Genomic DNA, 27,146 nt, shown 5'->3' with positions numbered 1-27,146 from the left:
GCCCCTTTAGTAAGGTGATATTTGAGCATAGATTTGAGTTGAGAAGTGAGCCACATGAATAAGGTTGAGCAAATGGTCTCGGAGGAACAGCAAGCTCAGAATCACAAAAAGCTGGAACATGCCTAGCCTGTTCCAGAGAAAGCAAAGATGCCAATATGGGTGAAGGAGAGTGAGCAGATGAGGTGAGCGAAGAGGTGAGGTGGGGAGCAGAGCATGTTCTACAGAGTCCTGTACTCGTTGAGGAATCTGGTGGAATGGGAAATGAGAAGGATCAGAGTAGCGGGATGACAATTTACATAAAACTAGATTATTGCTATGCCAAAATATTGTTTTCCATCTACATTTGGGTTTATCTCGTTTATTTGATGGCATGGCTAAGTTCCACAATCATTACTTGAGATTTTCTTCCTTCCAGATTACTTTTTCAACAATTTATTTTATTTTTATTTTTTAAAAGATTTATTTATTCATCAGAGACACGCAGAGAGAGGCAGAGACACAGGCAGAGGGAGAAGCAGGCTCCCTGCAGGGGGGCCCGACGTGGGACTCGATCCCGGGACCCGGGGTCACGCCCTGGGCTGAAGGCACACACTCAACCACTGAGCCACCCAGGCGTCCATAAACTAATCCTGGGATGCCAGTACATCACCATGTACATTAGACTTTCACAATGGTATTGAAACTCCGTATTTCAGGACTAAAACATCTCTGTTTGATAAACAAAACATTTAGTTAAAAACCAAAGAATAAGTAACTGAAGATCCTTTAGACCACGATTCGGACCATCATATGCACAATTAATTCTATGTACCAGACACTAAGTATATGACCTTTTTACTCCTAGCAATACCCCAGCTATTATCATCGTTATTTTACGATAAGGAAGTTGAGGTTCAAAATGAATGGTTCAACGTCTTCACGGAGGTCTCTCTGCTCTTGTTTTAGGACCCCAAGTTCTTTCTTTTCACACACATTTCTCTTTACTTCTGTATCTTTTTTTACAGAATCTTCCAGGGTCTGGTTTTTTGTTTTTTTTTTTAAGATTTCATTTATTTATTTATGAGAGAGAGAGAGAGAGAGAGAGAGAGAGAGAGAGAGAGAGAGAGGCAGAGACCCAGGCAGAGGGAGAAGCAGGCTCCACGCAGGGAGCCCGACGCGGGACTCGAACCCGTGTCTCCAGGATCACGTCCGGGCTGCAGGCGGCGCTCAACCGCTGAGGCCCCCAGGCATCCCCTACTTCTGTATCTGTTTTACAGAATCTTCCAGGGCCTGGCTTCTTTCCAGCAGGTGTTCCTCGAATAAATCCACGGAAGGCCTTACGCTAAGGGCGGCATTACTGTCATCCCCGGCGCCTGGCCAACGCCTTCCCCTTAGAACTTCATCCCTTCGGAGGGAGAGGCATTTCCGGACGTGGTTCAGGCTTGCGCTGAGACCAGGGATTCAGCTCTTCCTCGCACCGGGGAGCCCCGACTGCCACCCCCTCGTGGCGGCCATCCAGACGACGGCTTTTCTCAGCCGGCCTTGCAGGCCCCGGAAGGAGAGGGCCGCAGCCGCTCGCCGGCCTCCTCTTCCTCGGTGGTGCTCCACGATGAAAGCTCCTGGGACCCCAAGTTTCCGCAGGCAAGAAAACCAAACCCAGGGGCTCCGGCCAGCCGTTCTTCGGTCGGCGACAGCACCCCTGCCTGGTCTCCCCGCCTTCGGGCGGCGAAAAGCGGCACCCGAGGCGCCGGGTAACCGACAGCCCGCCTCCTCGGCACCGGGGGGAGAGGGCGGGGCGACGCCGCGCGTGCGCGCTGCCGTCACGCCGACGCACGGGCACGCCGGCCCCGCCCACAGCCTCGTAAGTCTGGTTTCCGGCGGGAGCGCTGACCGAGGGGCGACGCGGTCCTGCGGCCTGGCGGTGGCGCCGTCCCGTACCCGCCGGGATGCCTCACTTGGAAAACATGGTGCTTTGTCGCGAGCCTCAGGTGTCCACCCTGCAGGCCCTGTTTGGAGAGGTACTGTGGCCGGGCTGGCTTTTCTCTTCCACATCCTGCGACGCGCTCCTCTGAATTTTCCGTCTCGGTGTTGGTGTCATGAGGGGGCGGTACTCCGTCGGTCGGTTGGTGGTTTTGCCTCGAGAAAGGGGTTGTTGTAGGTCGGCCCCACTCCCGCACCCAAAGTAACTTCTGATGAAGCCCTTTTGGAAAAAAAAAAAAAAAAAGACGACCGGCGCAGCAGGGGCGGCCGGCCCCTCAGGACGGTGGCCCGGGCCGGCTGCGTTCCCACACGCCACGCTGCTGAGGTGATGTTAGCGCGGCGTCGCCGCTGCCAGGTGCTCCGAACAGGTGTGTTCGCAGGGTCGTCGTTCTCTTCACGCGTCCGCTCGCTCGCACGTTTCGTTGAGGGACTAGGTGATGAGGTGGTGGTTTTGAGGCCTCGGGGGGCGGGGGCAGAGCAGGCTTCAGGTTAACGACTTCAGCGGCTTTTCCAGAATGGCAGAAGCCTTGCAGAGATCTTGTCTAGAACTTTTTTTTTTTTTTTTTAAGATTTTATTTATCTCTTCATAGGAGACACAGAGTTAGAGACACGGGCAGAGGGAGAAGCGGGCTCCATCCCAGGACCCCGGATCACGACACGAGCTGAGGGCTGAGGGCGGACGCTCAGCCAGGGAGCCCCCCGGGCGCCCCCTCGACTAGAATCCTTGACCAGCAGTTCAGGTGGAGCCCGGGAGAAGTGATGAAGTGTGTTTGAATGAGCACAGCTTAGGGAGTCCTTTCCTTAGGAGGTAGCATTCACCAATTAAAAACTTCCATCTCTTTTTGATTATATTCTGGTGGCCTTTGAGGAGTCTTTTGCTTCAGCCTCATTCCTTAGTTCGTCAGACTTGGGTTTTATGTGTGAGGGGAATAATTGATGGTTTAGGCTCATTCTCCTCCCTCCTCCCCACCCATCTTTTGGTTTGCTTTCTTAACTACTTATGGCACTTGAATCCAGCAAAAAATGTTGGATGGGAGTCTGAGTCTGTGAAGTAGTGAAAGAAAAAGTACCACCCTTCTTCCAAAAGCGCACAATGCTTAGGGAAATAAGAGGATAAGGACTGCATCTCTAGTGTTCTAGTTTTAATGCTTCCAGATAGAGCCATCCATACCATCGCAGAAATATTTTCTTGGTTACAGTCTGTGCATTCCTTCCTTGGAGATGATAAAACTAGGTAACTCTGGGAGCCGTCCTCCAAGAAAAGCATATTGTCAAATAGAGATGACTAGTATTGGTTTAGTGTTGATAACATAAAGGGTCCCGACCTTTTGCTTTTACAGCAGATCACGTTTAACAATCATTATCATCGCTTTTCATCAAGGTTTGGTGCATGTTGGAGATGCAAAAACTTTAAAAAAACAAACAAAAAAAACCCGGTTCTTATTTCTAAGCAGATTCATTTTTTTGCTCAACAGATATTTACTGAGCATCTTCTCTGTGTTAGGCACCTTCCAGATACTGGCTAGAGTTTGTTAAGGAGATTTAGGAGGGTGAAAGATTGAGTAACAGGCAAGAGTTCAATACAATTCTAGGTAATGTTGTAAGATGGAATATCACTAAGCAACAAACAGTGGATGCAGACTAATGTGGCAGGATTTCAGAAAAGGAGTGTTTAGTGTAGCTTGGAAAAACTTCCTGCAGTATGTCTTGACCTTCTCTTTAAAGGTGAACTATAGTATTTGGATAACAGATGCTCAACAAGCATACATTTAATTCTTGGGATAGCATTTTTGAGCCAGTTGATTTACAGCATTGTTAGGTATTAACATAAAGGATTCATATACTTAAAGATCCATCTTAAGTCTCTTTTGGGACTGCTTTGGCACATGCTATTAGAAAATTTTCTCCTGTAGGGGATCCCTGGGTGGCTCAGCGGTTTGGCACCTGCCTTTGGCCGGGGCACGATCCTGGAGTCCCGGGATCGAGTCCTGAGTCGGGCTCCCGGCATGGAGCCTACTTCTCCCTTCTCCTGTGTCTCTGCCTCTCTCTCTCTCTCTCTCTATCATAAATAAATAAATAAATCTTTAAAAAAAAAAAAGAAAGAAAGAAAGAAAATTTTCTCCTGTATAAATCTTAGGCCCTAATTTGTCTTGCAAGAAGAAATGTGTAACTTAGTGGCTAGAATGTAATAAATGTTTAATAAAAAATAATATTAAATATAGAGTAAATATGTAAATAATAACAATAAGTAAATGATTATTGTTGCAGTGGTAGATCATGATGATAGAGACTCTGCTTTCCTGTGGGAATTGCATCATCCAGTTTTCTTTTAATTATTTTTTAAAGTGAGTGCATCCCACTAAGCTATGAACTCTTTCAGAGCAGATTTTGTCCTTAACAGATATTTGTACTCTTCAGTGCATCATGGTTTTCAGCATTGATGAGTGTCTAATAAATGAATGAAACATATTTATAGTATTAATGAGTTCAGTAGAAGGGCATTCGACAATCTTTACTTTTCAGTAGACAACTGACTCTTAACACATAGCAAGAGTTTCTTGGGAATCAGTGTTTGAAATATACATAGATTTTATCATTGTTTTATTTGACGAAATGTGTACATTCAGGCCAGGGTAAATATAGTATGCATAATTTAAAAATACTCTGTTAAGTATAAAGGACTCTTAAAATTCTTTCCAACTTTATGATTACATATTCTTTGTTTCAGAGATTTATTTATTTTAAAGATTTTTATTGAGAGTGTGGAGAGAGCACAAGACAATAAACACAAGCGGAAGAGGGTGATAGGAGAGGGAGAAGCAGACTCCTAGCTGAGCAGGGAAGCCGATGCGAGGCTCGATCCCAGGACCTTGGGATCATGGCCTGACCTAAAGGCAGATACTTAACCGACTAAGCCACCCACGCAACCGTTTTGGAGCTTTAAAATGTATAGTGAAGTTGCAGCCTGTGAGATTAGATTCTTTAAAGTGAGATTAGATTCTTAAAAATGGAGTATGATCAAAGTTATCCTTGAAAAACCTCTGAAATCTATAAATTTGAAAATACAGGAATTCGTACATATAGACCTACACGATAGTAACAAGTATAAATATGTATGTGTTATATATCATATCATACATGTAGTGTATACTAAATATGCCAAAGAATAGTTTTTAAGAAATTTTAATTTCTTAACAGAGAAAGTGCTTAGAGTTCAATTCAGGTAAGTTCAAAGTGTTATCATGGATCCAGTACGGTCACTGTTGAAATAATTCGGATTGAATATTTTACTTTGCCACGTAAAACTTTCTCAAGAGTTGATAATGATTTATTTTCTGTTTTGTATGTGCAGGCTAATACTTATCTTTCTCTCTCAGAGGCATCATTTCAGCTTTCCATCAATTTTTATTTATGGACATACTGCCAGTGGAAAGACCTATGTAACACAAACTTTGTTGAAAACTTTAGAGGTAAGAGTAACCATTAATTGTGTTTTGTTTTGTTTTGTTTTGTTTTACTCATAGACTCCTAGAAATGAAAGGAATCTGGGAGATTATTTAGAGCAGTTTAGCTTTCTTTGAAGGAATATCTTCTACATGAAACATTTCTGACTAACTTTTGTTTTCGTTTGAGATCTTGTGACTCTAGTTCATCAGGGAATAGGGATAAAAAAGCCCAGCAAGTGTTAGTGAAACTGTGACTGAGAATATAAGTAGCCTTAGTTACATTGTTGCTCTGAAAAGAGAAGGAAAAGCTTCCTTCTTGGGTGAGATTTATGGAATGTCACTAAAAATAGTTACAGATTCCATTACTTGTGTTCCATGCCAAAAGTTATCTTCCTCAGATTGTGATTTTGTGATTTCATTTGGAGAACAGACTATATTTGTAAGGAAATCTTTGTTTCCTTGTTACTTCTGGAACTACATTTTGATCTTTAAGTGAAGAGCTAGCTTAATCCTCATAGGAGGATTACTATGGTTTCAAATTCTTAAAATTCTTTTTGATCTAGGTTAATTATTAGAATATTATCTTAAAATAATTAGTAGGAAATTCCTGCTAAGAATTTTAACATGTACTAGGATTTCTTTCTAAGAATTCTTTAAAGTATAAGTTTGCTCTGAATCTCTGTAGGAAACAAATGGCAAACTCAAATAATTGAAGTGAGCTTAATGAAGATACTGTTGTACAAAGGTTGAAGAAATGTTAAGGGAACCGGTGAGGGATGGTAAAGCACTGAGAGCTTTTACCTCCCCCAGACCTGAACAGACCGTGGGAAGTAGCTGTTCCCAGATCAGTGTGAGAGCAGGAGCCTTAGATGAGGGGCTGCCCAGCTGGAGCTGTGGCCTTTGGTACAATCATGTAGCCATGATAGAACTGAGGGCCAAAGGGTAAGTTAAGGGAATATCCATCTTGTTTCTTCTTATTGCTTTCCTTCAGGCTTCAGGTTCTTCTCTTTGGCTGAATCCAAGCAGAGCTAAAAAATAAGAGTCTAGGTGATGCAGTCTGTAGTGGTCAGCCTCCTGGGATGCACAGAGTCAGTTGGGAGGTCGGGGTGGGGTATAAAGTAGAAGGACCAGTGGGCAATATCCAGCAGAGCGATTACTGTATATGTGGGTTTTCTTTCCTGTTTACACGTTTTTTTAAATTTTTGTTTTCAGCTCCCACATGTCTTTGTGAATTGTGTTGAATGCTTTACCTCGAGGCTACTTTTGGAACAAATTTTAAACAAATTGAATCATCTTTGTTCTTCAGAGGATGGATGTTCTACTCAAGTAACCTGTGAAACATTTAATGATTTTGTTCGCTTGTTTAAACAAGTAACCAAAGCTGAAAGTCTTAAGGATCAGACTGTATATATTGTGAGTAATATAATTTCATTACCACCTATTTGAAAACTGCCTATTAGGTCAATTTCTGTATATTTGTTTCAAGTCTCATTATATTACACTGTGCAAGGTGCTTTTGGGATACAAAAATGTTTTAGATATATTTCTTATCCAAAGGGAACTTCAGTTTAATGGAAGAGTTGTGTCACATTCTACATGTGACTGCGCAGTGTGATAAGTGATAACCATGAGATGCAAAGTACGGACTCAGGCATATGTGGCACAGCTTCATGAAGTGATAACTTTTGAAGACTTAAGAGGATGATTAAAGGATTATAGAAAGAAACTGAAGAAGGGGAATTTCGTATGGTAGTAATTATGTAAGGAAAGGTATGCAGATCAGTGGAGGGCAGGAAATGCAGATAGTCCAGTTTTAGTTGGTAACAGTGTATGAAGCGAGAATAAAGCTAGGAACGTAGGTGAGGCAGGTCATGGAGTATCTTGAAAACTGTACTAAAGTGCTATATTTTATTTGCTAGGCAGTGAGGAGGTAGTGAACATTTTAGAGCAACATGTGTTTTGGGAAGATTACTTTGCAAGGCATGTTAAGTAGATGGATTGAGGGGTGGCTGTGACAGACTGAAGTCTGAAAGAATGGTGGACCTGGACTAGACCTGGGTGGAAGATGCAGAAAGGAGTAAATGGAAGAGACCTTGAATGTCAAAATATTTAATTGTGTGTGGAATAGGTTTATGGGGAAAGATGAATCATTTGATTTGGCTACAGTCTGAATCGTAGTTGTTACATCAATATGAAAATGATTAACAGACAACTGAGAATGTGTAAGGTGTTTTATTTTTAAATAATACTGTAGTCCTTTTAAAAAAATTATTATCTTTGGAATTGGAATTAAATTTTAATATAATGCCTTATTATAGCAGCTAAGTTGTAACACTAAAAGGACCAAATCATATGCATTCTTGCATCTCCTGAAATGTATAAAACCGTTCCTTCCACATTTTAGTTTCATTCATTTATTTATCCAGCAAATAACTATTGAGCACCTTATAGATGCCAGGCACTATTTTAGATACTGGAGATAGAACAGGGAACAAAATTAGTCTCTGCCCTCCTGCAGTTTATAGTATAGTTAAGGAAGGTAGATAAATAGCAAGTTAATATGTAGCATGTCAGACACAATATGTTAACAGAGTAAATTAATTGCGTAGGGGAGAATAGTTATTTTAAAAAGAGAAGACAGAGAACTCACCGAGATGATAACTGCACTAAAACCTGAGGAACAAGGAAGGAAGTTAGGAGCAAGCCATGAAAATATGTGGAAAAGAGTATTCCAGGTAAAGAGACTTACATAAGACTGCAAAGGAGACTGGACTCTGCTTTGTGAATTCAGAGAATACCAAGGAAGCCATTGTGGCTGGAATAGTTAAGTGTGGGGAAGAAGTAATGTTGAGAATGAAATGAAGGGTACAAGAATAGAAGTATGCAGACTAGTGTTACAGGTTGAATTGTTTCGTCCAAGAATGCATATGTTGAAGCTCTAACCCCTAAAACCTCAGAATGACCTTATTTGGAAATGGAATCATTGCAGTTCTAATTATTAAGATGAAGTTATACTTCATCTTAGAGTAGTTTGGACCCCTAATTTAATATGACTGATGTCCTTCTAAAAAGAGGAAATTTGGAGATTCACATGCACACAGGGAGGATGCCATGTAAAGGTTGGAGTTAAGCTGCTGCAAGCCAAGGGACTACTAGAAACCAGGAGGGAGACTTGGAACAGACCCTTCTCTAGCATGTTTGGAGGAAGCATGGCCCTACCAACACCTTGATCTTGGACTTCTAGCTTCTGGAACTGTGAGATAATAAATTTCTGTTGTTTAAGTCACCCTGTTTGTGGTACTTTGTTACGGCAGCTGTAGGAAACTAATACAACTAGTTCTGAGGAATTTATAACAGTCTAGGCAAAACATCACATTGGCTTAGGCCAGGGTGGTAGCAGTAGATGTGCTAAGAAGTGGTCTCAATATATTTTGACAGAGTTTTCTGATAGAAGGACTACAGAGGAGGAAAGAACAAAGTTAAGGGTGGCTCAGAAGTTTCTGTGCACTTAAAGGATATAGTTGTCATCATAGTGGAGAAAACTATAGCGGTTAGGGTCTTGTTGGGCAGGAAAAGAGTGATTAGGAGTTTGGTTTGGTATGTTGAATCAAAGTACAGATGTTCCGTTGGCACTTTGAGACTGGAGTCTTAGGTCAAGAGAGGCCCATCGTGGAGATAGGATTTGGGAGTTGTGAGCATAGAGTAGTAGTTCTTAAAACTGTGAGACTAAAAACAAAACAAAACAAAACAAAACTGTGAGACTATTAGGTTACTGGGAGAGTGAGTGAAAAGAGGTGAGTCCAAGTGCCTGAGTCTTGTGGCGATCTATTGGTTATGGGATAAGGACATGAGAAAACAAATGAGGACGGAGAAGAAATCAATGATGTATAAAGAAAATTTGGGTAAGTACAGTGTCTTAGGAAAAAAAAAAGTCTCACTACACTGCCCCTTTCCTACTCTTGAGTATGAAAGGGTTTTTGTTGGGGCATTTTTGGTTTATGCTCATCAGCCTTTCTGTATTGCTGTCTTTGACAGCTCCACATACGGGTTGTGTGAGGCAAAAAGACAACTCAGACAATATACCCTCTGAAGTGAGTTGTCATTCCTCTGCTTTTGAGGTCCCTAGATGGTTTGTCTCCTTTCTACCTTTCAGAGCTCTGTTTGGTTTGTTTTTAAAGATTTTATTTTATTTATTTATGAGAGATGCACAGAGAGAGGCAGAGACATAGGCAGAGGGAGAAGCAGGCTCCCTCCAGGGCACCTAATGCAGGACTTGATCCCAGGACCCTGGGATCATGACCTGAGCCAAAGGCAGACACTCAACCACTGAGCCACCCAGGTGCCCCAGTTTTGTATATAATATTCAAGATTCTTAGTTTTACTTAGCAGAAGGAATGGGAAAAAATATATCTACCCTCATCTTCTTCAAGATAGAAGTCTAATTTCTTTTAAAAATGCAGTGCATGGTAATGAATACAGCTACTATTAGTACAGCACCGCCCATTATTACCTTGATTTACGCTAAGGCAACTCCAGTTTAATCCACCATTACTTGCACCATCAGTGCAAATGTCAACATGGTGAGAAAAGGCAAATAATGTTTCAGTATTATTATGAAAATAGTTTTGACCTTGCTATCCTTTTGAAAGGATATCAGGGACCACCCTTCCTACCCCAGGGGGCCGCAGACCAAAGCTCAAAAATCAGTGATCTAAGAAATACAGTTGGCCTTCCAGTGAAGTAAGGTAGGAGACAAGATCACTAGTGGAGAGGAATTTAAGGAATGAAGAGTTCCTATCAGAAGGGGGGCATTAATGTGGGTTTTGAAATATCCAAAAAAAATATAGGAGCTATCATAGGGAAGTGTTAGTAAGAAACTGTTACATTTAAAGAATGAAGAGGAATGATCTCTGTATATATGACAACAAGGAGAATTTCAAAGCTAAAGGTCTTTAGGTAGGAGGGAAAATCAGTATTCCGAAAACAGCCTTGACGAGTAAGTAGGGCCCTCCCTGTTTCTCAGATCTATTGGGTAAAAGTGGGTATTCAGTAAGTATTTGTTAGGTTACTAACCATTAAGTGTGAGAAAGTATGCAGGTGTTTGGAACATATTTTAGAGTACATCTGTAGATGGTTCAGCTATCTAATATATGAATTGGTAAGCTTCAATATTTAGGAAATACAGAAAAAGAAAGGTGGCTGAGAATGTTTTATAGTCAGTAAACCAGCTTGCAAATCAAGTCTGTTAGAATGCCTTTGTGTAAATTATTAAGATAAATGTTTGGATCTGAATTAAAATTTTTACTTTTCTGAATATTATCTGATAATTGCTTTTGAAGAAGGATCATTTATTAGAATATCATGAAATCATTAATTATAGTGGGTTAACTAAATTAGAAGAATGAACTATTAATTTATTGCTTCAGCTTTGTGATTTGCATTAAAATGGGCATAAAAATGGACCAATTATTTGAATTAATCTGTGTCCTGGATTAGAGAGTTATTTAAATGGAGATTGATGGGGAAATTGTATAATTGCATACTGGAGAAAATAATTTATATCTTTTTAACAGTAAATAATTTTAGCTTTATTTTGTCTAATTAGGAATGAGATGTCTTAAGTTGATTACTCTCATAGATTGTTTCAAGCTGTCAATTAATAAAACATATAACACAATTTGGAATACTTAGGGAAACAATATATTCTTTGCATTTTAATTTTATTCCTAATTTAAATGATTATAATTTCCAATAAGATTTATTAACAAAGTGTGAATGTGAGGGATCCCTGGGTGGTGCAGCGGTTTAGCGCCTGCCTTTGGCCCAGGGCGCGATCCTGGAGACCCGGGATCGAATCCCACATCGGGCTCCCCATGCATGGAGCCTGCTTCTCCCTCTGCCTATGTCTCTGCCTCTCTTTCTCTCTCTTTCTGTGTGACTATCATAAATAAATAAAAAATTTTTTAAAAATGTAAATGTTTAACAAAACAACAACCCAGCTTTCTTTATTTCAGTTCTGAGAAGAAAATGTACAAGATGAACCTAGAGAATTTTGCTATAATAGAAAGCTAGGAAACTATCAACTCCAATGAGGGTCATTTCAAAAAGACACAGAAGCTCATGTTTTAGAAGAATTAATATTGTTAAAATATCCGTAGTATCCAAAGCCATCTATAGATTAAGTGCAATCTCTATCAAAGTCCAATGACATTTTTCACAGAAATAGAGAAAACAATACTAAAATTTATATGGAATCACAAAAGACAGAATAGCCAAGGCATTGCTGAGAAAGAAGAAAAAAGCTTGAAGCATTGTACTTCCTGTTTTCAAACTATACCACAAAGCTATGGTAAAATAGTATGGTACTGGCATAAAAATAGATACATAGACCGATAGAACAGAATAAAGAAGATATGTGTATATGTACAATGGAATTTTATTCAGCCATGAGAAGGAAATCCTGCCATGTGTGACAACATGGGTGTATCTTGAGGGCATTATGCTAAGTGGAATAAATCAAGCAGAGTCAATTATATATGGAATATAAAAAGCCAAACTCATAGAAACAAAGTAAAATGATTGGTTACTAGGGGTTATGGGATAAGGAAATGGCAAGATGTTGGTCAAAGAGTACAAGCTTCTAGTTATAAGATGAATAAGTCTATCCATGTAGTGGTTATAGTTATGCTATACCATGTTACATATACTATGCTATATTGTATATACATATATGTTGCTTAGAGAGTAGGATAGACCTTGAATGGTCTCACCACAAAAAAGAAATGATTGTGTGAGGTGATGGAGGTGTTAGCCAAAGCTATCATGGAAGTCATTTTATAGTATCTAAGTGTATCAAATCAACAGTTGTGTGCCTTAAACTTATGCAGTATTATGTATTAGTGACATCTCAAAGCTGAGAGTACAAAAAGGACCTAAAAGCAGTTTGAAGGGGCTTCTACTGGCCAAACATACTACAATTTGGCCATCAAAAAGGAAAATCAACTTAGTAGATAGAAGCACATTAGATGTGTTAAAATCCATGAATTTATAACGATACTTAACAGATATATAAAAAGCTACTCATTGGTTAACACAGGAGTTTGATTTACTAGAGCAGCGCAGTAGGCTGAATAATGGCCTCCAAGAATATCAGGTCCTAATCCCTGGAACTTGTAAATAATTCATTTGGAAAGAGGGTCTTTGCACATATGATTAAGTTAAGGTTCTAGAGATGGGGAGATTTACCAGGTTTATCGGGGTGATCCCAAAATGCAATCACAAATGTTTCTGTAGGAGAGAGGTCAAGGGAGGCCTTCACTAAACCACACACACCCAGGGGGAGGCCAGATAATGGAAGCAGAGTAAGAGAAACGTGAAATGCTTGCCTTGGTTATGCAGTGGTGCAGCCACAAGCCAAAGCATATTGGCAGCCACCAGATCTAAAAGAGACAAAGAATGGATTCTACCTTAGAGCTGCTGGAGGAAGTGTGGCCCTGCAGACACTTTGGTTTTGGCTCTGTGAACCTGATTTCAGACTTAAGACTTGCAGAACTGTGAGGGAATAAACTTTTAGTCTATTTTAAGCTACCGAGTTTGTGTGGTAATGTGTTACAACAACCACAGAAAACTAATAGAGGCATAAACTTACTCTGAAAATTGATAGATAAAAGAACCAAGCATTTATCCCTTCTGTCCTGTGTGAGCTTTATTTCTGAGTAACTAAATAGCAGATGAGGGCAAGTTCTTTGTAGAAGAATGTTCTTCAATAATGCAGAAAGAATCATAGAAAATTATAGTTTTGCAATACCTAACAAAATTCTGGGCAAGGCAGTGATCATCAATTGATGCAGAAATCATTTGGTGAAAGGCTGCTGGGGAACCTTATAATGAATGGATGAGACTGATACTTGAACCTCTGCATCAGTCTTAACATCTCAGAGACAGCCAGGTATTCTATTCCTGCTGATGTGATTCAGTAAGAAATTTGCTCTTTGGAAGTATTTTTGCCCAAAACTTGAACCTGAACCTGATCAAACCTCTAGATTTATTGACTGTTTTACAGGAAAGATAGAAGATGTAATACGTAAAGTAAGGCATAATAACATGTTAAGTGATACTAAAGAGATGTAGTCAGCCAATTTAGGATATGGAAAATTCTACATGCCAGATGACCTATTTTCTTCAACAAGTACATAACAAGTAAAACAGGAAGGGTCAGAGGAAATGTTTTAATTTAAAATTGACTAGATGACAAATCAAATATGATAAGATGTAAAATACCAATCTTTGGATCTTGAATCAAGCAAGTGAACTCTAAGGAGACATTTGTGGGACAAGTGGGGAAATTTGATTATTGGTTATTACATGACATCAAGAAACAATACATTTTTTAGGAATGATGATACTTGCTTATGTTTAAAAAAAAATAGAAGGTTTTCATCTCTTAGAGCTACATATTGACAAACTTACAGATGGAGTGTTATGTCTGGGATTTGTTTTAACATAATCCAGAGAGATGGTGGAGGGGAAGAGTGGAGATGTATAGAAGAAACAAGATTGACCATATGTTGATGTTAGTTGGGGTTGGATGAAATATATGTGGGAGTTACTGATCTCCCTGTTTTTGTATATACTTGAAAATTTCCATAACAAAAAGTAAAAACAGGATTAGATTATTTTAGTGCTATGAAGACCTTGATTTCAGTTTTATGGACTAATGGATGACCTCTTGAAGCAAGTTTTTTTTTTATAACTTTTTTATCATCAAGATTTCAAATATAAAAGTAGTGTAATGTACTCCAATGAACCCATCATTCAGCTTCAGTTATTATTAACATGTGGTCAGACTTGTGTCATCTTTACCCCGTATGTTGTTCCTTGCTACATATTACATTATCCATAAAAACATATATGCATTCTCTCTACATATCTGTATGCATTATATATGTGTTATCCATGAATATATGTGCTATATCTATACGTACTATATATCTGTGGAAGAGAAGTATCTTTTAAAATAACATAATACCAGTGGTTTTATAATTGAACCAAAATTTAACTTTTATTAGATGGAATAAAAAATACATCCACCAAAAAAAATACATCCAGTTATTTTTCTTGTATGCCTTGTAAGGTAGCCTTAGAGTTTGATAATATAGCTATAAAAGAAACCTTTTTAATGTAGCTATGATTCATTTTCTGTTCAGAAGTTTGGGTTCCAATACATTGTAAGTAGTCTGTTTTTTAATTTACTAATTTGACTTGTTTGAAATATCTTCTACAAATGTAAATACCAGTTAAAAATTAATTCATAGGTTACAGTTTTTTTAACATGGAAAATTCAAATCCTGAATTATGTAGTATATAATGTAAATGTTTTATAGAGAGTTTTGTAAATTGATTTTGACACTGCATTTTTTTTTATAAGGTTCTAGATAAAGCAGAATATCTAAGAGATATGGAAGCAAACCTTTTGCCTGGGTTTCTTAGGTTACAAGAATTGGTAAGTAATGTGTAAGAGTCTTTTTGCCCTGTGACCTAATCAACAGATGGTCTTGTCAGAGCTGTTCATTTTGCCAATCTGACAGGTGAGAAATGAAGCTTATGTAATTTATATTTTCATTTCTCTATTATGAATTTTATTGAGCATTTTTTCCAAAATAAAAACAGCTTACAATTTGATAACATTTATTCTTTAATTATTTTAGCTTTCTATTTCTAATTGTGAAGTGACTAACTGCTTTCTTTTAAAAGTTGTAGGTGTTTGCTAGAGTAAATGGTAGGGGCCTAGACTTTAGACTTTCTGTAAGAATTTTTAAATTTTCAGTAATCTAGGAAAAGAATCTCAAGTTCTACTATCTCATGGCCAGTCAGTGTCAGAACCAGCTTTGAATTACAATTTATAATTGTGCTGGCACTAAATAGTATTAATACCACTGTTAATTGTCATGGAGTAATGAGAAAAGAATAGGGATGGACTTAGTGTGCGTATGTGCCAGGTCAAACCAAATAATAATATTATGGCAGAAACGGGTTTTGCAGAAGTTTGAGTAAAGGCAACTGGGGAGAGATTTCATGGTCTACCAATACCTGTTGCATGGTATGGCAATGCTAAACTCAAAAGTTTTTGAGTTTTCTATTTGTACCATAATCACAAGTGAGCAAATATTTAGTTTGATCAAAACAGTATTGTTAATCATATTTAGTTACTGTTAATTTAAGTTTTATTGATTTTATAGTTTTGTATGTAACTTACAGGTTTATTTTTGTTTTATAATCCTTTAAGTGCTTGGAGCGTAAATAGTTTATACCTACCTAGTTTTATGTCTGTGTTTAAGTATTAAGTAACATTATAATGAAAATTAATATTTGGAGAGACAGAGCTTATGACATTTCCACTTTTGAAAAGTTAAACAGTTACTGAATGTAATTACTGAAATTTGAAAAACCGTTAGAAGATGAGAGAGGCTTTGCAAGTGCTGTTGAAATCATTGTGTGCCTAAGGTTGATTCCTGAAATCCACTTTTAGTAATAGTATTGGATGGGGGTGCCCAATGGGAAGAAAGGAGGAGGGACAGGTGTAGCTCTTGGTAGCCATCCGTAGCCATCCTGGAAATTTCCTCACACAGTCTAGCCTTTGCTAGTTAGATTAACTCTTGGCATTTTACTACTGAGACCAGGAACTCGTTCTCTTTGAGTAGATGCCTCCTCCTTCATTTCCTTTTTTCTAGATTTATTCATTTATTTTAGGGGAAGAGAGAGAGAGCGCGCGAGCAGGTGTGCACTTGAGTGAAGGTAGGGGTAAAGGGAGGGAACCTTTTGAAACAGACTCCCTGCTGAGCATGGAGCCATAAGATCATGACCTGAGCCAGAACCTAGAGTCAGACACTTAACCTACTGAGCCACCCAGGCATTCCTCTTTTTATTGTTTTGTTGTGCTGTGTTTGTATTTTTGTTTTTGCATACCTTCATCCATTGTCCCCCATTGCTCTAGGATTCCTTGTCTGGTGTCCAGAACACATTCTTGCTGTCCTCTTGCTCTTCCACTATAGCTTTCCTTTTCCTTGTTTCTCCCCCCTCATGCCTAGTGGTGGTCCTCATGTGTCCCTTCATAGTAGTTAGGCCTTTCATATTTTTTTAGTTGTAATTATAGAAACTGAAGAAAATGAAGATTTATAGTAACCTAAACTCTACCAGAAAAAATAATTGTTGTTTTGACATTTCTAGAAACATGCTTGATTTTAAAAAGTGTATTTCAAAAAAAAATAATAAATAAATAAAAAAATAAAATAAAAAGTGTATTTCATTTAGGAGAAGTCAAGTAAAGACATTTCATGATTTTTTTTTTCTTTTAAGATTTTATTTATTTAGTTAGAGAGAGAAAGCACATGTGTGCACACGAGCAGAGGGAAGGGCAGAGGAGAAGAGAGAAGCAGACTTCCCACTGAGTGTGGAGCCCAATGAGAGGCTCCCAAGGTGGGACTCAGTCCCAGGACCCTGAGATCATGACCTGAGCCAAAGTCAGATGCTTAACTGGCTGAGCCACCCAGGTGCCCCAGCATTTTATGTTTTTTATATTAAATATTTATCTGAATAAAATGAAGTTTAAGTTATGATAGATATCATTGTATGTTGAAGGTACTTTAACAGATGAGAATATTACCAACTTAAAATCCTTAGATAAAAATCTTCTATTTTTTTAGACCTATTTTTGAACTGATTTTATCAAATGCTTTTTTCTTTTTTTAAGATTTTATTTATTCACGGGAGACCCAGGCAGAGGGAGAAGCAGGCTCCCTTGGGGAGCCTGATGGGGGACTCAGTCCTGTGACCCTGGAATCATGCCCCAACTGAAGGCAGATGCTCAACCACTGAGCCACCCAGGCGTCCCTCAAATGCTTTTAGATAATCATTTTTTTTTTTTAGATAATCATTTTTTAAAGCAAAATAACTCCATGCTTTGTAATCAAGATTGTATTCGGAGCATACTTTTTATCCCTATAGAAATAAATTCAAGAAGACAAAAAGCATTTGAAAGTAAAAATTTTTTCCTTTTTTTCAGAAAGAAGCTAGATTTTTGTGGAATTATTAATTTATTGAACTCAGCTATCTTTGTTAGCCAAAAAACTGATTTTCTAAGTAATGAAAATTGGAGCATAAGATTACATATAAGTTAGGAATCAATAAACAGTAAATCACCGTCAAAGTATGGTATAATTTGAGTGTTTGGATCCTAAGAATAGTTATAGAACAAAACAGTTATCATGTCTGCTCTGTCACCTTAGGAGATGTCAAAAAGAATATGGAGAAAAATAAAAACTTGTGTTGAAAATACAGAGGCATGTCCACAGATAAATTCTTAACCGGCATGCATAGGCCATTTGTGGCCACTCTGTAGGATAGTATACATATTGAGCTTGTTTTCTTACCCTTCCTTTTGGTATACTGATAATACTTTCTAAATATACTTCAGAAGATGACTGTTCACTTAACAGTGGTGTTTTGTGTGTGTGTTTAATGTTTTTAATGTATATTCAACATGTTTTGCTCAGTAGTTTGTATGAAAATAGCCTTTTAAAAAAACCCTTAAAATTTCTCAATATTAAATGGTTTTAAGTATGGCATATCTATTTTCCTTTTTTTTTTTAATAGCACTTACCTAATACTCTTTAGAGTATTAGATTTTTTTCAAGTTTTTTTTTTTTAATTTTTATTTATTTATGATAGTCACAGAGAGAGAGAGAGGCAGAGACATAGGCAGAGGGAGAAGCAGGCTCCATGCACCAGGAGCCTGACGTGGGATTCGATCCGGGGTCTCCAGGATCGCGCCCTGGGCCAAAGGCAGGCGCTAAACCGCTGTGCCACCCAGGGATCCCCATATCTATTTTCCTTTAACTCTTATTTCCTCTTTGGGTTTCTGTAGCTATCTTAATGATGAGATACTATTATATTCCACACCTTTTTATTGATTGAAACCTAATGATTTCTTTGAAAATTCCCATAAAAAGACCTTGTCATTTCTATAAAGCAAACCCTGTGTGACTGCCCTAGCTTTCATGGGTAACTGAAATGTCAATTAACCTAAAAGTTTTATGGAAATTCTAAGTAATTAGGTATGAAAATTTGCAAGTGGATGAGCTCCTTGATTAGGTTTTATAAATAAGGCTTATTAATATGCAAATAATTTGTTATATGTTGTAACTTTGCTGGATTTATTTGAGAGAAAAATTCAAATGGAATTGCTATTCTGATTAAGATTTTCAAATGCAAAGTTACTTTTATTTCTCTTTCTTTTACAGACTGACAGAAATGTGACTGTTCTGTTTCTCAGTGAAATTGTTTGGGAGAAGTTTCGTCCAAATACTGGGTGCTTTGAGCCATTTGTCTTGTATTTCCCTGATTATAGCATAGGTAAATTTTAAAACTTCATTTTGACAAATGATATTCACCAGAAGAGTTTTTGTTGTTTGAAAGATTAAGCTAGCATATTCAAATGAAATTCTTTGATATCTTAATCTGTTCAGGTGTGACGCCAAACTCAAAATGTTATAGATCTGCACTTACAGAGGTTTTATTTTGGAACTGTGAGGGGTTATTCTCATACAGTTACTAAAATTTTTTGAGTGTATTCCTCACATATTTGTGCTAATAATGGTGTATTATCACATTTTTTAACCATACTGATTACCATACTGGTAAGATGCATATATTATGATGGTAACATCTGTGTAAGTAAAAGTTAGACTAGGTTGGCAGAACACATTTAAATTGTATAGAAATCTTTGTTTACCATGTATTTGGGTTAAGTACTATGTGAAATGTGTCTTTTAACTTTGTAAATCTAATTTTATTTTTCGTTAGTGTTCCTCTTATAATACCAGCTGCTAGTTGTGTTTCTTATTTCTTTTTGGTTAGTATTTAATCTTAAATTTCATAGATCTTGATTATTTTTGTCTTTGGAAGAACACTGTAGCTTTTTGTGTTGCTGAATAGTTTTGTAGATTAGTATTGTGTTGTCCCTATACAAATAGGACACTTCTGATTCAGAGTTTATAAATGCGAAGCTTAAAGTGGTTACAAGGCTATTAAAAAATAGCATTCCTTGACCTTGGCCTCATTAACACTAGCCCTCTGAACTAATCAGCTGTGAACATTCATTGTTAAGATAAACACATTTTTGCCTATTTACACCCAAACAGCAATCAAATGACACCTTCCTTTAGCTAATTAACTGAAATAGAAGAAAGGAACCCAAAATAGATGAAGGGAGCCCTTATTTTCAATAGCTTCTCTTCCATAAAAATTGTAAAAGAAAGGGGTAAGAAGAAAAGGAATAAATCAAAGGAATTCTTTTAAAAAATTCCTTTGTATCTGTGTCATTACTGCTCAAAGTTAACTTTTTTCATGACCCTTTCAGGGTGTAAGTACTGGAAAACTATTTCGAATTTAAGAAAATTATTTTTTAAAAGCTGATTTTCTACATCTGAGTGAAGTTGTATTAAAGCATGGCATAATTGTAGAATATGATTGAAAATTTTAGAAAGTAAAGATACAAAGCATCATAGATGGAGAGAATTTGGGGACATAGTTAAATAAGCGATCTTGCCAATTTCAGAGAGTATAGCTTACTAGGTTTTTGAAGTATAATAATGGAGTCACATTTAATCTGATAATCTGATGATTTAATTTAGGTCCTTCTGTATGCCAAGATTTTTTTTTTTTTTTAAGCACTGTAATCACACAGAAAGGCATTCAAAAAGGAAACATTAATTGATAAACCAATGTAGTTAGAGTAAGCATGGAACCAGAGCAAAGGGATAATCTTAGTGGCTAATGTCATCCAATCATAACTTGAATCACATACCATCTGTAAGAATATGATATTTGATGTTCAGAATGCCCTCTCTCAGCAGTGAATACTAGGGGCCCAGTTTGGAATTCTTGTTTCTGATCTCTACCACATACAGACTACTCATCTTTTGGTAAGGCTTTTTTTTTTTTTTTTCCCCTTCTGGCGAATTATAATGCACTTCATCAGCTTTTTGGTTTGGTTTTGTTATTGTATCATTCGGGATATATTATACTCCAATAAGCACTCTGAAAATATCAGTGACGTAGCTTCCTATCTCACAACCTTTGTCTATTGTCCTGTGTTTTACTTCTACATTTATTATAAACCCTGTATTTTTTCAAAAGATTTTATTTATTTGAGAGAGGGAGAAGGAGAGCCTGAGCAGGAGGAGAGCAAAGGGAGAGGGAGGGAGAGAATCTCAAGCAGACTATGCACTGAACATAGAGCTTGACTTGATCTCACCACCCTGAGATCATGACCTGAGCCAAAATCAAGAGTTGAACACTTAACTGTCTGAGCCACCCAGGTGCCCTGTTATAAACGCCATATTAAATTATTTGGACTTGAAAGAAATAAAAAATCTTTTATTGTTTATCTTGCTTGAACTTCTTGGATATATGAATTGTATAGTTTCATCGAAACTACTTTGGAAAATTTTCAGCCCTTATTTCTTCAAATACCTTATCTTTGTTACCTGTGCCCCCTTTTCTTTCCTATTCCTGGGACTGCATTACATGTATGTTAGACCACTTACCACTTGATATTGTTTCACTGAATCTGTTGACTTACTTAAATTTTATTAAATCTTTCTTCCCTATGTTTTATCAAGGATAGTTTTTTTCTGTCTTTAAGTTACTTTTTTTTTCTACAAGTGTCTATTCTGCACTTAATCCCATCCAGTGGAATTTTTCATTACAGATCTTGTACTTTTGTTTTCCTTTGTATTTTTGAGATTTTGAGCATGTTTATAATAAGTTGTTTTAATATCCTTGTCTATTGATTCCATGACCTCTTTCATTTTGGGTTTGTTTCTGTTGAGTAATTTTTATCTGTTATTGGTATTCATTATGCTACTTTGTGTATTTAGTAATTTCTTTTTCTTTTTTTTTTTAATTTAAATTCAGTTGGTCAGCATATAGTGTAACACCCAGCGCTCATCTCATGACATGCCCTCCTGAATGCCTATCACTCAGTTACCCTATCCCCCCAACCCCACCTCTCCTTCTGCAACTCTTTTATAATTTTTTATTGAATAATAGATACTGTGGTTTTTGTTGTTATATGCAGGACATTTTTCTAGGTAGCACTTAAATTTCTTAAAGATATATCTGATTCTTTTAGGGCAATTCTTAAGCTTTTTTGAAGGGATGTGCTGGAGTAATCTTTATTCCAGGGGTAATTTAAGCCTTCCTTCTAAAACATAGCCCTTTTGAGATCTCTACTTGGTTCTACAATATTTTGTGCATTCATTCTGACTGGTGGCAGTATGAATGATTTATAGTTCTGCATGAGCTCTGATAATTGTTTGATTGACACCTTTCCACTAATTGTTTAACCCCAGAAATTGTTCTTACTTGGTCTGTGGGGTTTTACTCTGTGCATATACAGATTGGTATTCAGACAAGACTCGGGGGATCCCTATGTAGATTTCTGGAGCTCTTTCTTTCCATAGCTCTTTCTCTCTTATACTCTACCCTGCACATTCTAACTGCCTTAAATAGCTCCCTCTACTCTGATCTGTATCTTCTCAACTTATTGGGATTAATGATTCCTTGGAACTTTCCTGTACCATAGTTCTAAAATTACAGTTACCTCTTATTAGAAAGCCTGGCTGATGGCTCAATTGTTTCCTTTTTCTCAGGTATCACAGTCCTTTATTGCCTGTTGTTTGAAGTCTGAAAATAGTGTTTTTCTGTATTTTGTCCAGTTTTTAGTTTATTACAGGAGAGTATTTCTGGAGCCTCTTACTTTTTCATGACTAGAAGCTGAAGTTCCTCTTCAAGTTAGAAATGATTGTTCTTTGTGTGTAAAGCTATTCTTTGATAGTGTAATTTTAAGACAACAGGAGACCAATCAGATGGTTTCTCCTTCCCTTTATTTACTACCTGCTAGTGCACTATTTTTGGCTTCCTATTAGAGATAGCATTTTTCTGTAAGTTTGAACAGTCCCAGATAATTAGAGTTTCTATAATTTACGGTTGTACTCTGCAATTTTGCCTGTAGTCTAACTAAGCAGCTGCTTTATTTTTATAGCCACACAATGAGCTAACTCTTATAACACTTTCATCAGGATTGGGCCAGTTGTAGCACCTAATCAACTTTCATGTGAAGCACTTAGAGTCACCAGTAAGGGTTATCTAGATAGACATGTACAGGAGGATGTTAGGAGTGCAGTCTCAGCTGGAGACTGTTTTCCAGATTTCTGCACCCATGCATTTGTAGAGCACTTTTTTCGCCTATGTATGTTCCTCTGACCAACCATCCGTCCCTTCTATCTCCAAGTTTTAAGGCACCTTTTAGAAACTTTCAGGTATCCAGTATTTTCCCATGCATAGTTTTAAAAAGCTTAGTAACAATAAATTTAAAATGTCTTATTAGAATGTAAAAAATACATAGACTTCAAAGTTAAGTTTTGGACTTTGTGTATTTTTTTTTCAGTGGTCATGATTTTAAAAATGCAGATCTAATAAGAGACTCCCATCCAGAATCCCTGCAGGGTAATATTCCAAGGATGTGGCTAGGCTTTGAAATGTTCTGTGGTTTTTTTTGTTTTGTTTTTTGTTGTTTTCCCTTCAGCAGCAGCCCTATCTAAAAGAGCCCCTTAATATAGCTATAAGTTTATATGTATCCAGTGATAGGCCATATATATTGTTTGATCTTGCACCTATATCTAATTGATGTGAGGAACAAGAGAGTGATAGAGTCAAGGGCTGATGGTAAATAGCATAGTGTCTATGGTAAAAATACTCACCTAAAGGGAACCCTAGTTAAAAGGAAATTGACTTGATCAGAAATCCTCTAAGACTTTTTACTTGTTAAGTATTGCAAAAATCCTGAACCTGTGGAAAGAGGTTTAAAGTATTAGTCATAGTCAAAGAACTCCTAACCAAGGAGTCTAAAGAGACCATTCATTGCACCAAGGACTCAGAGGGAATTATAATAAGGAATGAATGACTGATTTCATATACTATACCTGGGAAATTTTGAATAATGGGTGGTTGTTTCTCTTTTAATTTTAACTATGCTTCTACAATATATTTCCAGCAGGATAAAAGAAAGTTTAGGGTTCTAAACCAGTGATATAAAGAGTTTAAGATAGAAGAGAAATAAAGATACCAAAGCTTTAGGCAGAAAACATGATTGATTGATTGATTTAAAAAAATTTTTTAAATTTATTTATTCATTCAATCATAGAGACAGAGAGAGAGAGAGAGAGGCAGAGACACAAGCAGAGAGAGAAGCAGGCTCCATGCAGGTAGCCCGACGTAGGACTCAATCCCGGGTCTCCAGGATCACACCCCAGGCTGCAGGCAGCGCTAAACCGCTGCGCCACCTGGGCTGCCCCGAAAACGTGATTTATAAAAGGGGGAATAATAAAGTAAAGATGATGATTTTCATAAAAACTTATGAATTCTTTTTATTTTTCAAAAAATGAAGAGCACTTTCCAGTTTGGTGGTAGTTTATGTAGTACTCTTGTTTTTTCTAGTTGATTTACTTGTAGGCAGGAAAATAAGTAGAATATATATTATTTTTCACTCTTGATATTGATTTGCCTACAGGGATTCTTGAGATTTTCTTTAGATGTCATTGTTTAATATTTGTTTTAAGCAACTCTTTTTGGAACATTAGATTCATAATTCTTTAACCTTAGTTTCAAAAGTTGTGTTATATTTCTAATCTTGTAGCAGTTTTCTTATTCTTTAATATTTGCTGGGCTTGTGTATTTATTATTTTATACCTCTGTTGTAAAATGCTAGAAGGTAACTGGGGTTCTGGGTTAATCCTTAAGTTCATTTTTGTCCTCTGAACAGGGAACCTTCAAAAGATCCTGTCACACGATCATCCTCCAGAGTATTCAGCTGATTTCTATGCTGCCTACATTAATATTCTTCTTGGAGTTTTCTATACTGTCTGCCGAGATTTGAAAGAGCTCAGATACCTGGTGAGTGAGCATTTTACTTTTAAAAAAAAAGCACATCTTTTTTAAAAAAAAAAAAAAAAAAAAAAAGCACATCTTTTAATATTTTTCCACATAAAAATGGTGTGAGGTAGGCTAGCCACTGAAAATTTATTCTGGAAATATGGATAGGCTTTTTGAAGCTAACATTAAGTAGGTAGGTGTCTTGTGCCTTAATTCAAACTTCAGTCTGATTAGAAAGTCTTCATTCATTTTTAGTTCTATCTTCTCACTCTTCCTTAGGAGTGTTTTTGTTTCCTTTTTTCTCTTTTTTTTTTTTTTAATTTTTTTTTTATTATTTATTTATGATAGTCATAGAGAGAGAGAGGCAGAGACATAGGCAGAGGGAGAAGCAGGCTCCATGCACCAGGAGCCTGACGTGGGATTCGATCCCGGGTCTCCAGGATCGCGCCCTGGGCCAAAGGCAGGCACCAAACCGCTGCACCACCCAGGGATCCCCTTTCTCTTTTTCTAATTGCAGAAAATGTAAGACTTCATTAAAATCAAAATGAAGAGAAATAGAAGATGTGAAAGCTTAATAAGTAATTGTCTTTTAATTTTTTTGTAAATTTTTTTTTTTAATTTTTATTTATTTATGATAGTCACAGAGAGACAGAGAGAGAGGCAGAGACATAGGCAGAGGGAGAAACAGGCTCCATGCACCGGGAGCCTGATGTGGGATTCGATCCCGGGTCTCCAGGATCGCGCCCTGGGCCAAAGGCAAGCGCAAAACCACTGCGCCACCCAGGGATCCCCTTTTAATTTTTTTGTAACATTTCTTTCAGGTTTTGTGTGTGTAACAGTCGTGGTCTGGCATCTAGATGAACTTGAGGATAGTCAGAAGCCTTAATTACAGGTCTTTCATGAGCCACTGACCTTGAATTAATACTTTACATAAGAGGTTACTTTTAATATTTATATAAATTTACTTAAAAAATTATTTAAAAGAGCAGAAAGCTATTTATATTGCATAGGTAATTTGGAAAGTAATCATTTAATTATTCTTTGATCTTTCTACTTTTTAATTGGATGTGAAGGGGAGGAGGCAAGAATATCTTGTTTCCTTTTTAGAAATGTTCCATTAATACTAAGATTTTATCTACATGTAAGAGAAAGTAGTAATATATCTTAGGCTGGAAAACCGTTATTTTAAAATAAACGGATTCTATAGATCTTAGCACATTTTCTTTTACTCTCTGCACTGAAGAGTCACTTAGAGGGATTCAGTATGTGTTTGAATGTGTGTTGGAGACTGAATGTAGAAGAAGGTGACCATTTAAAATTGTGTTCACATTTAGTATGTTTTCTAAGTTTTAGATTTTAGGCTTCTTCTGATTTAGATGTAGCTATTGTCTTCTCAGTAGGGAAGAAACAAAAGACAAGCTGTTCTAGATCAAGCTCATCACTAACATCTGTCCAGCAGTTGAACGTCTTGGATCCCTGGTGCCCAAAAGGGCTTACAGAGAGGAGGGAGGGTCAGTACATAGTCCTTGTATAAGGTGGAGTCACAGGAAAATACTCCTCCACCACCTGGGACGTAACTCGCAGTTAACACAACTTAGCACTGATGTCCTTGAATCCTGTGGGAATCTGTCCTGGAAGATTGTCCCATGGGCGTTTGGAGTGTGGGAAGAGGTGGGTTCCGGGGTGCAGGATGGTGAAGGCAGCTGGCACCAAGTTTTCTGCCTTGCACATAACTCACCTATCTCACATGCCGCTGACCGACCCAGCATAATTCTACTTCTAACAGTCATGACTCTCAAATCTGAAATTCTTTCATGTATTTAGCTAGCTTTTCCAGTTGGGCTTTTACTGGATACCTTTATTTTTGGCCTTGAATAATTAAGAATTCTTTTTGTATTACAACCATGTTCAGTGGTATTGGCATGTTAATAGTTTGCTCTCATTAGTCTATTAGATACAGTATTTATAAGATAATGAAAGTATTGGATAGTTTTAAATTTAAAGATTTCAGAAGCAATTTCTAATTTACAAAAAAAACCTGCAGGTACAATAAAAAGAACTTTTCCTTCTTTTTTTCCCCCAGATAACCTGAGATGAGTTTGTGATGTGATGCCCCCCCTTGACCCCAAATACTTTAGTGCGTATATGTGGAAGGCATTCTTCCACATAACTACAGTACAACCATCAAAATGAGAAAGTGGCCTTATTGCTTCAACCTGATTCAAACCCTATTCAGTATTTGCCAGTTGTCACAGTAATGTACCTAGGAGCAAGAGTACAGTTCAGGATCACAAACTGCATTTAGTTGCTGTGTTTCTTGAACTTTCATCTGGAACAGTTGTTCAGTCTTTGACTTTCATGGTCTTGAGTGAGACCTTTGAAGATTACAGACCAGTTGTTTTGTGGAATCAACTTCAATTTGGATTTGTCTAATTTGTGCTTGTGGTCAGATTCAGGTTATGCATCTGACAGGAATATCACAGAAATGATGCTTTGTTCTCATTACAGCTTATCAGATGTTACAGGATTTCATTTTGTTTTATAACTGATAATGTTCACTTTGATCATTTGGTGAAGATGGTATTTTTTTCTCCTTTTTGTGGGGAAGTACCTTTAAACCTTATAAAGACCTTACTCTTCATCATATCTATCTGGCTTCAAGATATCCTTACTTAAGATTAGGGTAGTTACCAGGTGGGTGATACCTAATCACATGAGCATTTTAAAAGCAGAATTTTCTGTGGCTGA

At 37.4% G+C, this 27,146-nt stretch overlaps 1 protein-coding gene across 3 annotated transcripts in view; it reads left to right on the top strand.

Moving 5' to 3' along the window:
- The first annotated feature begins 1,803 nt into the window (after positions 1-1,803).
- Positions 1,804-27,146, top strand: part of ORC5 (origin recognition complex subunit 5) — a 78,169-nt gene continuing 52,826 nt past the window's right edge. For 2 of the 3 annotated variants that reach the window (XM_072759914.1, XM_072759915.1), the window contains exons 1-6: positions 1,807-1,997; positions 5,337-5,429; positions 6,618-6,818; positions 14,833-14,907; positions 18,704-18,815; positions 24,289-24,419. In XM_072759914.1, coding sequence (XP_072616015.1) covers positions 1,926-1,997; positions 5,337-5,429; positions 6,618-6,818; positions 14,833-14,907; positions 18,704-18,815; positions 24,289-24,419 — 684 coding nt within the window. In that variant the 5' untranslated portion in view covers positions 1,807-1,925. Of the gene's footprint in view, positions 1,998-5,336; positions 5,430-6,617; positions 6,819-14,832; positions 14,908-18,703; positions 18,816-24,288; positions 24,420-27,146 lie in introns of all 3 variants that reach the window. The other variant, XM_026006081.2, reaches the window with a different exon arrangement.

Source organism: Vulpes vulpes, chromosome 5, assembly GCF_048418805.1.
Source record: "Vulpes vulpes isolate BD-2025 chromosome 5, VulVul3, whole genome shotgun sequence".
In the NCBI taxonomy this organism is placed as follows: domain Eukaryota; kingdom Metazoa; phylum Chordata; class Mammalia; order Carnivora; family Canidae; genus Vulpes; species Vulpes vulpes.
The sequence above is the reverse complement of the archived record's forward strand: the minus strand, read 5'-3'. Positions and strand labels throughout refer to the sequence as shown.